At 30.6% G+C, this 16,881-nt stretch overlaps 2 protein-coding genes across 2 annotated transcripts in view; one reads left to right on the top strand and one right to left on the bottom strand.

Annotated features, from left to right (window-relative positions):
- The first annotated feature begins 10,938 nt into the window (after nt 1–10,938).
- LOC101497861 (protein IQ-DOMAIN 19-like) lies at nt 10,939–14,604 on the top strand. Its single transcript, XM_012715034.3, has 4 exons — nt 10,939–11,681; nt 12,054–12,290; nt 13,021–13,722; nt 14,336–14,604. Exons 1-4 carry the CDS (start codon nt 11,283–11,285, stop codon nt 14,354–14,356), a joined length of 1,359 nt encoding a protein of 452 aa, XP_012570488.1. The 5' UTR covers nt 10,939–11,282; the 3' UTR covers nt 14,357–14,604.
- Nucleotides 14,605–15,118: 514 nt separating this feature from the next.
- LOC101497529 (uncharacterized) overlaps nt 15,119–16,881 on the bottom strand; it is a 6,360-nt gene continuing 4,597 nt past the window's right edge. Inside the window, exons 6-9 of the mRNA XM_073367891.1 lie at nt 16,737–16,881; nt 16,490–16,609; nt 16,136–16,269; nt 15,119–15,518 (exon numbers count right to left, since the gene is read on the bottom strand). The exon at nt 16,737–16,881 is cut by the window's right edge and continues 18 nt beyond it. Coding sequence (XP_073223992.1) covers nt 15,443–15,518; nt 16,136–16,269; nt 16,490–16,609; nt 16,737–16,881 — 475 coding nt within the window. The 3' untranslated portion in view covers nt 15,119–15,442. The remainder of the gene's footprint in view (nt 15,519–16,135; nt 16,270–16,489; nt 16,610–16,736) is intronic.

The following is a 16,881-nucleotide window of genomic DNA, read 5'->3' as shown; positions in this document are numbered from 1 at the left end:
AATTTAAGAACGTTCTCTGTTTTATAACATAAACCAAGAACGTTCTCCGTTTTCTATTTCATAACCAAGATCATTCTTGAGTTATTTTCTTAAGTTTTAACAGGAATTTTTAAAAGGCATATTTACAATTCAAACCCCCCTTTCTTGTAAATCGACATTGTTACTTCAGTTCAAACCTTTGGAAGAGGTGGCAAACATGACATGTGATTCAGTGGCAAGAAGTTTTTGAAGTTGTTCTGCAATATCATATATTTGGGAAGCAGTTTCATATGAGTATACAGAACCAAAATTAAAGTCAATGGTAGGAGGAGCAGAAGCAACAACATTGGACGATGACTCCCTAAAATTCTTCTTATGTGCTCTCCCCAATTTCGGACAATGTGTTTTCCAATGACCTTTTTCTTTGCAAAATGCACATTCATCATTACCAAGCCCAACTCTCCCTTGAGATTTTCCTTTGTGAATAGGAGAAACAAAAACAGATGGAGGAGTTGACAGAATTCCCTTATCTAACACACCAGAATGAGTCTTAAGTTTGATTTCTTCTGCCAACAATTCACTAACTACTGATTCAACATTAGGAATGAGGGAATGATGCAAAATACCTCCACGAAGGCCCTCAAAATCATCACGAAAAGCCATTAGAAACCAAACCAGACGTTGCTCATCTCTTTGATCAATGTATGCTTTGATAGCTTTCAACTCAGGTGATTCCATAAGAGCCAATTGATCCCACAGATTAATCATTGCCGAATAAAATTCATGAATGGTCATATTGTTCTGCTTAAGGGGCTCTAATATCACTTTCCAACTGATAACGTTTTGCAAAGTTAGATTGAATATACAAACGTTTCAAGTGATCCCAAATCTCTTTAGCAGTATCATATTTTGCTAGTTGCACTCCTATAGACAACTCAAGAGATTTATTAATCCAAGTAATAATTTTTGAATTACTAACATTCCATGTTTTCATATCTTTTGCATATTGAGTTTCATCCTTTTTATCTGTAGACTTAACAGAGGTTCCATCAACAAAACCCCGCATATCTTTTCCAATCAAAAAAAAAAATTTCATCACATAACTCCAATAAAAGTAATTTTGTCCATTGAGGTGAACACTAACAACTTGAAGACAATCATCCTTAGCACCATCCATAACAAATAATGACAGGAAAATACGACAAATACAATCACTGAGACCTGGTGTTGTGCGAGCACCATTCCATGTTTTCATAACCTAGTGTTGTGCGAGCAAATTTTGCCTCCTACATACGTCATTTAGCCAATCCGACCGTTGTAGACGAAGACCTAAAAGTTGCAAACCTGTTGTCCAAAAATCAGCTCGACCCAACGGTTAACGAATGTGCAATCGATGTTTTTCTGAGACTGGTTTAAAAAAATTGGGAATAGGGTTACTCTTCTCTCTTCTCTTTTCTCTTTTGGTAGTTGTCTTTCCTATCAAAATAGTCTCTCTTCTTTACAGTAGATCCCAAAATCAATCAAACTCTTTGATATCATGTTAACAATGAAAAGAGGAAGAAGAGAGACAACTACTCTAGGGTTTCATAACATAGAATGAACCAAACTTAAGTTAATAGAGCTACAATGAGTATATACATACATGTGAATAGAAATTTCTAAAATACCCTTATTACTAATATATAATAACATTATCTAACACATCAAACACTAAATTGACATAAAATATAATAAAAATATCACATTTTTTTCTTTTATTTTGTCATCAAACTGACCATAATAAATTTATACTATTATTAAAGAAAATAAGAAGAGAATAAGGGATAAATGAGTCAAATTCCAACGGGGTATTTTTCTCAATTGAATAACTAGCCAAATGGGAAGATTTATAAACATTCCATGTTATTGCCAACTGATTGTAAGTTTGTGGAAATACATCCTTCATAACAAACAAATCACAAATCTATGATTGGTTTGGTGGGGCATATTCTATTAAGTTGTCCCTTTTTTTAACAGAATTGTTGGAATAAATTATTTGCATGCAATTTATCATCATTGATCGTAAATTAGTATATTTCTTTTACATATAATAAAGGAGGTCTTCCACTAACTAAGAAATTAAATGGAAATTGAGTACACAGAGTCATATATCAAATATAATTCAAGTAGAGGAGCAACACGCTCAACAACAAAACCATAAAAGGAGTAGAGTCTACAATGAGCTAGCATACGAGCACATCTATTAGTTTCTCTTGAAGAAAAACAAATAGAAGTTGTCCAATGCTTGTGAAAAATAGAGAATATTTCATTGAGATTCCATTCAAGGAATAGTGCCAACATTCTTAGTAGTATAATTCCATTCAAGCTAAGCAAGCATTTTGAGACTTAAAAACTTACTCCACATATCAGTGTTGATAACCTTGTTACAAAAAAGTTTTAACAATCATCACAATCTCTAATGACATGTATAAGGAGTTCAGAAGCAAGATTACAACAAGGACAAAGATCAATTGATGCCATATCTCGATGGCACCGTTTCACGTTAGTTAGGAGTTTGCCATGAGCCATTCTAGTGTGGCCTTTCCAATTCCAAACTTTCATCAACAAAGGAATAGTAGAATGGTTCGGCTAATCATTGGACAAAGCATCATAAGTCATCCTGATATTGAATTGACCATCCGAGGAGGGGAACCAATAGGGATAGTCAAGATGACCACGAGAAGTAGGTTCAATATGTCGAATGGAGTCACATATGGACTAAGGAGGAGGGCATTCATCTTAAGCCAATTCCAAGAATCATCAAAATTGTAGCTAAAAATAGAGAAGTTGTATTCATATAAGGAATGGAGTTACAATTTTTACTTCTGAATAATCAATTTGGTCCCTTGATAAAGAATAACCTCATATACTCAAGGATGCGGTCAACACACTTAGGACTACATTCGTAACCTAATGTAAGACCCACATTTTTTTTCTATTATTAGTAGTATGTGAAACATATTTTTATTTTTATTTTCAATAATTTATAATGTGGTTATTACTATTTTATTTTTTATTCAATTATTATTTTTGAAAAGTATATATGTGTATGATATGATTTATTTAATTTGATGGAATATTTGGCTAAATTATGTGAAAATTATTTTTTAAAGAAAGAATATTTCCTTGTGAAGTATTTGAAAAAAAAAATACTTACTATAGTGACACGATTTAACTATTTCTAGAAAACAAAAATAACAAATATATTTTAGATTAGTCAACCACCCAAATGTTAGTTGATGAGAAAAACCATATAAATCTCTAGTTGATTATTAGGTTAGGTAAAGAAGAAGAAAAAGAAGAAAAAAAAAAAACTTAGGTGAAGAAAAGGAAAGAAAACAGAGGCAACTTGATAGAAAATAAAAAAAAGAAAAATATGTTTCGGTGGTTAACGGTTGTGCAAGGAACTTGCTCCGACTTCAATTAAATTTTAGTATGTTATATCTACCTTTGAACTTGACTTATTAATATAATCTATTAATATTTTTACTTTCTTTCGCTGATTCAGTTTGATAAAATGTTTGATTTTAAAAAAATGATTTTTTATACAAAATTTATATTTGTAAATTAAAATATTGACTTTTGTGGTAAAAATTTTACTGTTGTTACCGATCAAAAACTGATTTTTAGTAAATGGCTTTATGATGATGAATAATTTTGAATGTGATGTTTGATATTATTATTATTATTGTGTAAGAAATCATTTTTAATTTTAAAAGCAAAATTGTGATATGCAATTTATTTTCTTAGAAGTATTCTTGATTTTCTTATGATATTGATATAGAAACCTATTTTGATTAGAGAAAATATTTATCTATGTCAAAAATTAATTTTCATCTGGTAGAAGTCGTTATAAAGACAATATCGTGTTTTAATCAATAGAAATCACTATAAACTTAATTTTTATTTGGTTAAAATTTTATGTTGTGATATTTTGATTGTCGAAGAAATTTTTAGAAACCCTATTGATGTTAAAAATAATAATTTTTTCAAAAATAATAAATGTGTTGAAAGTTGTTGTTATAGTAATTTCTTTTAGAATGTTAAAATTATTATTTTTATGAGACAATTTTGTGGATGTTGCGTTGATTTATAAAATTAAAATAATTTTATAATAGAGTTGTGAATTTGTTTTATAATAATTAAAATGGATCTTGTGTTGAAGTGTGTTAAATTTTATTGTTAAAGTTTTGGAAGTGAACTAAGGAAGTCTTATGGATTCTTGATGCTTCTTATATTAGAATTTTGGTCCAAAAGAAATATTTGAAAAATGACATATTTCCTTTATTTTATTCGATTTGCAATGAGGCACTTGTGCCAAATATAGACTCAAAATATCTTTTTATTGTTACTTGTTTGTGTGCTTGCTAATTTTAGAGAATTGATATCTTTTAAAAATATAAAGAAATGGTGTGTCTTAAAACATTGAGCCAACACCAAACCTTGAATAGGAATTATAGATAGATGAGTTTTGACACTAAGTGAGTAGTAAATTAATTTGTGAAGGTATAATATTTTGGAGCAAAGACCGTTACATAGGAACCTTAATAACGACACTCATAACGGTAAGGACATCACTCCATTTGTTTTCTTACTTGAATTATATGTGATATAAATGCACTGTAATGTTATGTATTGGGTTTGTTTGTGTATTATCTTCAAAATATGTGTGTTATATGAACTATATGGTTATGAGTGATATTATGAGATTAAGCAATTTGCGTATTTTGATTTGTATCATGTGGTTATTCAAGATGATGACTTTGTGTTTAAACTAGGTTGGTTTAAGACAAGGTTGAATGATTTTGGACACTTTGGTTGAGTGATCTATTTTGTTACTAACCAAGGTGATGACATTCATGCATGCATTGGTGGTCTTGACCTAGTCGCGAGTACGTGACAACAGTTTGTTGAAAAGGCAACATGATTCAAAAAAATACTCAACAGTGGGGTACTAAACATGAAAGTCTGAAGATCATTTGTCCAACGATGGGACATTGTCCAATGGTGGGACTTTTTGCTCTACAGAGTGGTGATATTCCAAAATCATGCATTGACATATAGTCTAACAAATAGGATTTGTGCATTTTGGTTGATTTGTACCTTTGGTGCTTTGTGATTTCAACTATTAAATGAAGTATATGCTTTATTTATATTTTTTTTATAACAATTATATATGCATGTTTATTTGCTTTGTGTTTGTTATTTGGAGATGACTCTTACATTTGATAGGATGTCACATATAGTGTTACTTGAGTGAATAATGTTGCAGTCAACCTAGATAAATAGCATGCAATTGGAGATGAGTCTTACATTTGATAGGAAGTGCAATAGCATGCAGTTGGAGTCTCCGATATACTTTTGTATTGATGTGAGACTTGTTGGGATATTTTTCCACAAGCGTCCAAAATTATGACCAATTAGGATTTAATTTTGGGTAGTAAAACGTCAAGAGTTTTGGCTTTATGAGTTTCTTTTGTTTTACGTATTAAATTTACTTTTGTAATTGTGAATACTCTTGGTTAGTGAAAGCACATAATTTTAACTTATCTATATAACATATGATTAGAAGATTAAAAATAAATAGAGATATCACATAGAGATATATCGTGGTTCACCTAAAATGGGTTACATCCAATCCTCACAATTGTGAGATTTTTCACTAAGTGTTCAAAACAAGATTGTTCTTGGTTTTCACACGGTCTTTTCAGATCAATCTTGATCTGTTACAGTGTATTACCTTTCAACCTAGAAAGGATTTCCATAAGTTACCTTTCAATCTTCAGAGAAGATTTTTACACATTACTTTTTAATCATAAAAGAATTTTTACAATTTACTCAAACTATTTTCAACACAATAGTATTGAGTTACCAAGTTATGATTTGAAGAACTTGGTAGAATCTGAGTATGCTCAACTCTTATTTGAGTTTAGATTCTTGACAAAAGAATTCAGTGGAATGATTATGATAACTGAATAAAAGAAGGCATGAATCTTTTGCTTGTGGTTGAGAAGCTTTCGAATAGGAGAGTGTAAGTGATGTATTGCTTTGCACTTTGAAGCTCTGTCTTATCCTTCATCTTGCAGCTTCTTTTATAGGCTTTAAGAAGGCTTGTGACAGCTCATTTGACCATTGAAGATGGTCCAGCTGTTATGTGTCTGTTAGTGAATAAGATATGCCTTAAAGCAATAATGTTCTTGCAAAGCAAGAATGATCTTCATTTCTGCTTTGAGTGGTGCTGAGGTTTAAGCTTCTTTGATAGTTGTCTATAAGTGATTCATTGCTTTTTATCACGTGTACAGACTGCTCAGAGGTACAACTGAAGTATCCAATCGAATATGTCAAATTTGTACTTGATTCTTGCTCAAATCTGGAGAATGACCTTGCTTGATAGATTATGAAGCATAATTTTTGCCCTTGTTCTTTGGAGTGTTTCTTTTACTGATATGACCCTTGTATAGATCTGGTGAAAATCTGGAAACAAATTGTAAATACTAGAACCAGTCTTTTCTTTAAGAATATGAACATTTTTGTTATCTTGAAATTGTAAAGAACGTTCTCCGTCTTACATAATTCATTCAAGAATGTTCTTCGTTTATTTGAATGAACTTGCTTCTTTTTAATATGATCTTGTTTGAAATGCTTAGTACTTATCTTTGATTAACACACTCAAAAACACATGTTAAACAACAAATCACTCAGAATCATAATTAGAAGTCTTAATTAACTTTTGTTTGATTATCATCAAGACATTAATTTAGGATTTTGTCTCAACAGTTATCTTTCCAGAATTTAGTATCATTACCGCCTCAGATAATCCATCTAATATTATTATTGACATTAAGCCAAACTTTGTAGATGGCTCTCCAAGTATGAAAATAAAACTTTTAATATTTGTGTGGGCGTACTTATAGACACACAATCATATTTAGCTCGGAAAATATCAACCCAAAGTTTGTTCTTGTCCTCCAAGAGTTGCCAAGCAAGTTTGACCATGTAAGTTTTGTTAAGAATATGAAGATTCTGGAAACTGAGACCGTCATTTGTCTTCGGTTTGCAAACTTATTCTCGAGAGAAAAGATGACATTTACGTTGCTCGTTAGTGCTCCCCCAAATGAAATTACGATATACCCTTTCAGCCTCAACACAAATAGAGCTAATAATCTCCTCAATTTGCATAATATATCCTTGAATGCTAGTCAACAAAGATTAAGCTGATGCGATGCATCCTACAAGAGAAAGAGAGAGTTAACTTTCCAGTTGGATATTTCTTTAGTATATTTTTTTTCTACATTGCTCTTAATACAAAACAAAAATAAATATTTTTTATTATAGAAAAATAAAATATTTTTCAAATAAGTAAAATATTGATACTAACCTAGATAAATACATAAGTTTCTTAACTTATTTTATTTAAGATGAAGATCTAAATCTCGTCTTTATCACGTCAATTCACTCTTTAAGTTCATCATTATATCGAAGGACATCTACAATAGTGGATGTACTTTATTTATTTGTCTATTAAGGACTAGGGGTAGGAATAGGTCAGGCTTTGAAAGGCCTGAGTCTGGCCTATGATTTATTTTTTAGGCCTACGGCCTATCATAGGTTTTTTTTTCGGCCTGGTCTGGCCTTTTTAAAAGTTTGGTCTGGCCTGGAAGTCTATTTAAAAGTCTATTTAAAATAATTTTTAAAAAATATGAAACAAACATCCTTTAAACCCTAAAAAATAATCTTTTGTGTCAAATAATAGATTTTTTTTTGAAACAAACACACTCATTATTACCTCTTAAACAAATATGGAAGACTACTGAGTGATTGATTAATTGAACAACTACCAAATATGAAATGACTACCAAATATGGAATGCTACCGAATATAGAACAACTACTGAATATGGAATGCTTACTGAGTAATTGCTTAATTGATAGAATTTAAAATATGAAATAATATTATTAATATAATAATAATAATAATAAATAAATAATATTAATAAATAATAAAATATATATAGGTCGGTCTGTCAGGCCTAATAGACTTTTTTATAAGTCTGGGTCTGACCTATTTAAATAAATAGACTTAAAAAATGGTCTGAGCCTATCCTTTTTATTAAATAGGTCAGGCCATGTCATAAGTAGGTCAGACCATAGGCCCCTGACGGACGGCCTAGTCTATTTACATCCCTATTAAGGACCACTATCTATTAAACACAATCTTATTTGGAGATGAAAAAATATAGGTGACTATTAAAGAGTAGTAGATTTAGAAGTACTATTTTTCTCTTCACTTTTTTCGTATTCCACTTAATTAATTATATTAAAATAAATTATTGTTATTGAAATGTAATAATAAAGTGTTATTAGTGGGACTTATTTAGAAAATTTCGTTTGAGCCACTAGGTTGGAAGAATTTGATGGTTCTTAAGTATTAATATTAAAAAATTAAAAATAAGTGATATGTAATCTTTAGGCACCTAAAAATCAATATCACCATCATGGATGCTCTTATAAAGTAGGGTGACTATTGAAATACCATCTCTCTTCATTTTACGTAGAATTCACACAATAAATTTTATTAAAATAAATAAATATTATTAAAATATAATTCAAAAAATTATCAGTGAGACTCATTTATTAAATACTTATTATATAACATTAAAAAACTATTAAATTAATGTTGTGTGCATATGAACTCATTTAAAACACCAAAATAAAAGTGTTCTATTGTAAATGATGTTAAGTCTCTTAATTATTTAGTATATATATTTGGTCGGTACATATAGAAAGTTAACTCCTTAAATAAATGTTAATAATTTCAACAACAAAAAAAGGTTAGTTTTCATATGTCTGTGCAGATAATTGTTTTAAAAAAAGTAAAATAAGAATAATTTTCATTGGAGATCCCCAATAGACCATCCACTATAGCATAGATGTGATTTATTACTCATTAAAACTTGTCTTGCGTGTACTAAGTTTTTGTTGCTTAAGGGAGTAAAGAGCACTTGTGAATTGTGACATAATGTTAGTGCATTTTGTCGTTACCTCATCTAACCACTCTAGCTATTTAAGATCTTTGATGTGGTGGCCCTCGCTATGCAACTAGCTTTGTCTCAATCGTAACACAATAAATAAATTTACAAAATTATAATTCTATTTTTACTTTTTAGTGTGTCAAAAATCTAACTTTAGCTATAAATTAAAAATAAAATAAAAACAATTTCATGAGAATTACAGATTATTAAAAAACTTGGGTAAATAAATTGTTTGATATTTTGAAATTTTGTTGGATACAACTATACTAGTACTTTAAAAATAAAATTAATTTAAGATTTTAATTTTAATTTTAATTTTAATTTTAAATTATAATTTAATATAAAAAATATGATACTGAATAATTAGATGTTGAATATGGTCTAATTAATATTATATACATTAATATTAAATTATTATTTTCTATTTTATATTTAAAACAATAAAAATAAATTAATAGTTAATATAAGTCGTTTGATAAAATCATTGTTCTCTTTCATTAATTTATTATATTTTATTAATTTGTATTAAATGATCAATTACGATGATTATTTTAAGATAGAAAGATAACAAAGAATTTAATAATAAAAATTTAATTTTATAATTTTAAAATATTAATTTCTAATTCTCTCAAAAATAATTATATTAATGCCATATTAATTAATAACAAATTTGCTCTTCCCCAATATTGAAAAAGAAAACATAAAGAACGCGGTAGTTCTTGGATGTCGGTAAACAATGTGGCAAGTAACTAACTTGGAGCATGTTCTGCTCAACAGATAGCATAAAAGCTCTTCAATCCACACAGCTCTTGGTTGTTGGAAATGCAAATGGAAACTTCAATTACATCTCCACTTAAAATACTCTGTCTATTCGTCCTCTTACTTTAAGGTCAATTTTCAATAATTTTTGTATCAATACACATACAGATAAGTTGTGTAATCGCTAATGCAAAGATTATATAAACATGTGATAAGTTATTTATTTCTACGAATTTATTCATATGCTCTAACAAATGCTTTCAATAGTAGATATGACCAGTTGTTCATACGCCAACTCAAATATAAATTAAAAATCATTAATCAACTTCAATCACTTCTTAACTTAATGATTACGATTAACTGCATAAACCAAATATTAACTTCCGTTAGATGTGTAAAGAATGAAGCAAGAAATCTCAAATTATTTATCAATAATTACATTATTTTTACTTTATACTCTACACAATTAATTATTTTAGAGGAGTGAGATGTACCCTAACACCCTACAAAGAACACATAACATTTAATACACCCTACAAAGAACACATAACACTTAATAGTTAATAGTGGTCCCAATCCCAAATCAATCACAAAATGTTTTCTACTGCTAATTTTATATGGTACATAAATAAATAAATAGCCCCCTAAAGTGGACCCACAACAAGCCAACTCTCCCACCTAAACATGAGTATTTTAGAAGGATTCTGCTAGTTGTTGAAGCATTTCTTCTCACATGGTCTCTGATCCAACACATTTCACGTTAACCATCAATTAAAATGACCAAAATACCCTTGACCACAATGGATCTGTTAAAGTAATGTTCCCTAATATGGCAATATCCTTATCATGGGGAGCTCCTTCTATGCTTCTTCTAATACAAACAGATTTAAGTGTTTTACCTAACTGCATCACATAAGGGACCCCCCAAACATACTCTCAATGTGTTAGTTATTATTAGTAATTAAAATATATAAGACAGTTAGTTTAGGCTGTCAGAAATATTGTTATAAGTAATTAATAATCGTGTTGATAGAATATGTAACTTCCTTATCACTTCACTTCTCAATTTCTCAATTGTCTCATCTCAACCACCAAACAAACTTTATATCCTTTTCTGAATTCGGAGTGTTAAATGTTAATCTCCTATTTCACGACCATACGCTAGTATGAGACTTAGTTTTTATGACGTGTCATATTCATTAATGATGTGACATTACATTTTAATGACGTGATTTTGTTGATTTAGATAATTGACCTATTCAAATAGATGTTTTTCATTAAAACCTGTGAGAGATCGAACCACAAACCAAATGATTAAGATTCCAATATCTACCACTTCTGCCAAACCATGTTAATAAAAGTTAGCTATATTTAACATGGGGACCATATAGCATTGAAATATGAAAGCAACATATCAAAAACAGATATGAAAGAGATCTACCCTTCATTTGGTAGATTATTTCTGAGTTGTTGAATGTTTGATACTATGCATGTTTTGACAGTGATGGGAAAGAAAGGAAAATGGCTTAGGAATCTATTGACAGGGAAGAAAGACCACAAAGAAAAATGTGGAAGTGGAAATGAAAATCCAACAACTCCAACCTCTAGCACAACTCCAAAGGAGAAAAGAAGATGGAGTTTCAGAAGATCATCAGCTTCAAAGGAAATGAATGTTGCTGAATCAAGTGTTACTTCTTCTGTGACAGTGAAAGTTGGAATAGATTCTTGTGAGAATGATCATAGGAAGCATGTCATGGATGTCATTGCTGCTGATGGTGTGATCTTTCTGAATTCTTGTTCCAATGGTAGAACTAGAAGGAGTATTCAAAAGGCTGCTGCAATTAAAATTCAATCTGTCTTTAGATCCTACTTGGTATGTAGCATTATGAAAAGTTAAAATCTGTTTACTATGTGAAAACATTTTATTTTTTTATTTTTTACAATGTGTGTTTATTTGAACTTGCCGATAAGAAGATACGATATTTTTTAAGTGAGCCATTGTGATGGAAAGAAAATGAAATGCTAACTACAGCTGATGTATTTTTAAAAATAATGAAAACAGTTCTTTTGGCATTTTCATTGTTATAAAAAAGGCAGATAAAATTATGACAAACTTGTAAACTGAAAAATACACTATGTTTTCACAAAGTAAATGAACTAATTGTTTTCTGTTTCATTCTGATGGAACTAGTATTGGTATGTTTGTGAACATATGAAATGTTTCTTTCAATGATTTTTATATCAGGCAAGAAAGGCATTGTGTGCTCTTAGAGGAATAGTGAAGCTACAAGCACTAGTAAGGGGTCACTTGGTGAGAAAACAAGCAAATGAGACACTAAGATGCATGCAGGCTTTGGTTATAGCTCAAGCAAGAGCTTGTGCTCAAAGGGCTAGATTGTTATCATCAGAAGAAAAGACTAATCAAAAGCATTCAACCTACAGAAAATTCAAAGGGGACAATTTGTTCATACATATGTATAATGTAAGTTTAATATTGATGATAACTATCTTTCAAATTGTACAATGATTGTTGAAATTTCAATTTGATTTTTTGTGATTTGGTCTTTACAGTCTAATTTAGAGGCTTTGTAGTGTAAGGAAATAAAATGAACAAATCTTCTATTTGAATTACAGCACTGATATTTAGACATAAAATTCTGATAACGTATGGCCATATAAAATACTCCAAAGAAAGAAAAATAATTAATATAAAATCTAAATCTATATATAAAATATGCGTCTAAAAATGGATATTTCTGGTTGAATTAATAGATGAAGTATACTACAAGGTCACACGTTATAAATAAAATTAGACTTATACAATCCAATGCATTCAAGAAATTTGCTTTATTTGGGTTAATTTCTCTCAAAATCAAGAGGAACAAATAGTGAATTTGAAAAGTAAAAATTATGCAATTTAACTAAATAAAAAGAATAAAAGGCAAAACAAATGGAAAAATAGTTTAATTTTGATACCCCATAAGGGGAAAAAATTGACATTGTCAACAGATCCTAAGTTCACAACTAACCATGTGTGTGACTTTAGAAGTAGTTATAATTAAAGTTATGCGGTTTTAATGATCTACATATTACGATTAATTGACAATGTAAAACTTTTTACATTGACGGCGTATATTTAAATTAAATCTATAAAAAAAATTATAGATTGTTTTATTTGTCATTAACATAGAATGTGGTCTTTTATCATCTAGGAAATGGACAGAGGTTTGGAAGAGAATATAAAGACAGTGGAGATGGATGTTTGTGAATCCAAAGGTAACTCAAGAGGAAGAAACAAAAGCACTTCAAATCATGCACATTGTGAATTGTATGAACATAGATTTTCTACATATTATTCACCAAATAGTTCATACTCAAAGAAAGAAAACTATGAAGTATTATCACCTTCACCATCAGCACTTACAGAACTGAGTCCAAGAGCAAGCAGTGGACATATTGAGGACTGTTCCTTCAGTACTGCACAGAACAGTCCTTATTACTACTCAACAGTGTCAAGAGTAGATAATGATTCAAAGCAACTTTCTTTTGCTTTCACTAGACAAGAAAATGAAGAGTCCATGTCTTATGATTATCCATTGTTTCCAAATTACATGGCTTATACAGAATCATCAAGAGCTAAAGTCAGATCACAGAGTGCACCGAAGCAAAGGCCGGACTCGTGTGAGAGGCAACCGAGCCGGAGAAGAGCTTCGGTGGAAGGACGTAATGTTCCGAGGCTAGTGAGGATGCAGAGATCGTCTTCACAAGTTGGTGTCGCGGCACAAAACTACCAGTATCCTCCATGGTCAATAAAGCTTGATAGGTCCTCAGTTTCACTCAATGACAGTGAGTGTGGCTCTACAAGTACAGCACTCACGAATTCTAACTACTGCAGATCTCTTGTTTCATATGATGTGAGTACTTAACACTTAACATTCTTATATCAGTAAATATCCATTTTTTTTCCTTGAATGTGTGAGTCGTTGTCACTATAATCCTTGAATGTATCGGAAAAAAAAAACATACATGAGTGTGTCTTTTGTTAGTCAGTTTGGTCCTCTTATGTGTCTTTCATTGATTAGTTTGGTCCTCAAATAAGTTTATTGTTAGTCAATTGAGTCTTTGAAATTACTAACAGAAGAGAGACTCGTGGTTTTGTAATCTCGATACATTTCAATACTACATCGACACATGTTTTAAAAGAGAGACTCTTGTTTTTACCAAATGAATGATAGTATAAAACAAGTGCAACAACTCAAAGAAATCATGTTTGATAAGTATGAAGAAAAAAAAGGATGTAACATGTGAAGCAATAACATAAAACCCGGACACAACATTAACACTTCAACACCCGTAGTAATTTTGAGAAAAATAACTAATCGAATGTGAACACATGTGTCAATTTCATGACAACGTATAAAACTACCATGTCTTTAATCTGAAGTGTTGGTACTACATAGGATGTCACTTACTTTGGTAGTATTATAATATCTGATGAGGTTTTATCACTGCTTGTTTTGTTTGCAGCCTCATGGACCAAGGTACTGACAATGCATACAAAGAGTAGACCTATTCTTCATGAGAATCTTTCTCCTTGTACACTGTAAAACAAATAACAAAGTTGGTCTTCAAATTCTAGATTCCTTGCAAGGGGATTTAATTTTAGTCCAGTTTTTGAAGAATTTCTTCTTCCATTAATTATCTAGTGCCAAATTGTGGATTACAATGTGAGAAAACACTTTACAGGTTTCTGAACTGTGTATAAATTTTCCATGTAGGGTATATTCCCTAACAGCCATTATTCTCCAGCAGTGCTTACTGTTTGCCTAAGGAAGAGTTTCTTTTCCTGATCATCTTCTGTGTAGGAAATATAGACATGAGGAATGGTGTTTTAATAAAGGTACAAGGGGTAACATATTAATACACTTAGCATCCAACGTGATTATGAAACTGTATCAAATACTATTGAATGAGAGAAAATAAAGGCGTAATATTGGTAAACAATGTGTTTCAATTATGCGGCGTAGTCAATTTTATATAGACTCAACAATAACTACAAAATAAATATTAAAGACATTATTCATATTTACATGCCGATATAATAAATACAAAAATCATAATATATTTTCAACAAATACTATTCTAGAAAACTTGAGTACTTGTTTGTAAACTGTTATAGAGAGCTTACCAAAATGAACTAAATATAACTTATAGACATGTCACAGTATTTTTATAAATATATCCATATACTAATCATACATAGGTATTCATATCATGAGATAAACTTAAAAAAGCAGACACAAAAATAAATTGATCTAACTAGAGCATTATTCTCCAACAATGCATATTCAATATTCATCACTCAACCACAGAATTCAGATACAAGATCTATACCTACTGCTTCCAAACAAGCCTTGGCAATAAAAAACAAACCATGGAAATAATTGCCAAAATTGCAACTCCTTGAAGGCTTGGATAATTTAAAAAATAAAAAAAATAAAATAAAAAACAAAAATATGTAGAATATCTTGACATCCATATGTTACACTCCGAAGAGACAACAAAAGATAGGAACTGAAACTTCCTGTGAGCCTGTCATTTTTATAGATATTCGCCAAATGTTAGTAAAATACATTAAGCACGAGACGTCTTTTCTTTGAACAGGCGAGGAACAACTTCATGAGCACCAATGTCCAAAACTTCTGGCTCCCTGAATATAAAACAAATTATACAATTTCAGACTAAGTTTACATAACCAAAAAGTTGAGTACAGGGAATGGTAAGCACATGAAATAAGTATATAACAGCAAAGTTTGCATACAAATTACTCAGAGAAAACTGAAGAACACCACCGGCAAAATAAGTTTCCCCATTAAGTGCATTTTAGGATCCTTTGATAACAAAAAATTTGATGATAAGCCTCTAGGCACACAACATTTACGACACGTGGAGACTGATACATATGGTTTACATTCAGTCACTTTCATTTTCTCATCTTATTATTGGTGTCTACATGTCAGTGTCGTGTTCGAATATTGGTATGTGCTTCATAGCTAACATATGTTAAATCTCGTTGCATCTAGTAAATGAAGGTTGGTATGTCTGATCAGAGCATTTTCCATATAGTTGCATTCGGAAAAGAAATAAGATTTAGGAAATAGTAGAAAGAAAATATAGAATAAAACTGATTGTAGAAACCACTACCATTCGCATAAATCCTTGCAAAAAAAACGATTTTGATAAAAGAGTCTATCATCGCAATATTACCCATAAATTACAAAAATGATATAGTAAATAAGTGCAAGCAAAAAAGGCTGCGAGAGAAACCTGCACAGTGTCTGTCCCTTTTCATTCGAACTGGAAATAAACCACAATTTTCGCAGGGAAGGAGACTCAAATTGAACAAAAAAACCATCATTCTGTGCATGTTTCCATTTCCTTGATCCTTGTCCTTTCCAGACCTGCAGACACCGAACATTATTTAAGAAATTTGCAGTAATCAAGACCTTGTAAATCTAACTGAATGAGCAAACAAACAATCCATCTGAACCGCACAATTAACCGAAAAAAACATGACATCCTATTGAATCTGCCAATTAATTATGGAATTTTAACAACCTATATTGTCTTTATATAGAAGATTCATCCTCACATTTAATGCATTAAGACATCAAAAGTTACCTGTGGATAAGCAATGATGTTTTTCGCAGCCACTAAGCATGCTGCTTTGGAGAAAGACTCCTCGGCATACTGCCGAAGAAATGAAAAACAGCTGCTGTGTGTTTGTGGTGATTCAAAGGCCTGGAAAATGAAATGAGACGCAAGATTAAGAGTCAAAAATATCATATAGGTAACTTTATTGAGTTTCTCTTGATAATCGTAGTGAACCACAGAAAACCATTTGAAAATTTAATAGGAAAATATATACCTTATCAATATTCACAATTGGGGGATACTTATCAGTTTGCGTCTTTTCCTTATCAGGAAGAAAGTAAACTCTAGCATCCACTGAAGAAGTTCCATGCCATGATTTTACAGCAGTCTCCATGGTCTCAACAAGGAATGAGAAAATG

The sequence above is a fragment of the Cicer arietinum genome, chromosome 4, assembly GCF_000331145.2.
Source record: "Cicer arietinum cultivar CDC Frontier isolate Library 1 chromosome 4, Cicar.CDCFrontier_v2.0, whole genome shotgun sequence".
Classification (NCBI taxonomy): Eukaryota; Viridiplantae; Streptophyta; class Magnoliopsida; order Fabales; family Fabaceae; genus Cicer; species Cicer arietinum.
Note: the sequence above shows the minus strand (reverse complement) of the source record. Positions and strands in the feature narration are given on the sequence as shown.

Coding starts and splice junctions, on each gene's coding strand:
- LOC101497861 (XM_012715034.3), top strand. CDS start 11,283: ATGTTTGATACTATGCATGTTTTGACAGTGATGGGAAAGAAAGGAAAA. Junction 11,682..12,053: donor CTGTCTTTAGATCCTACTTG/GTATGTAGCATT, acceptor TTTTTATATCAG/GCAAGAAAGGCATTGTGTGC. Junction 12,291..13,020: donor TGTTCATACATATGTATAAT/GTAAGTTTAATA, acceptor TTTATCATCTAG/GAAATGGACAGAGGTTTGGA.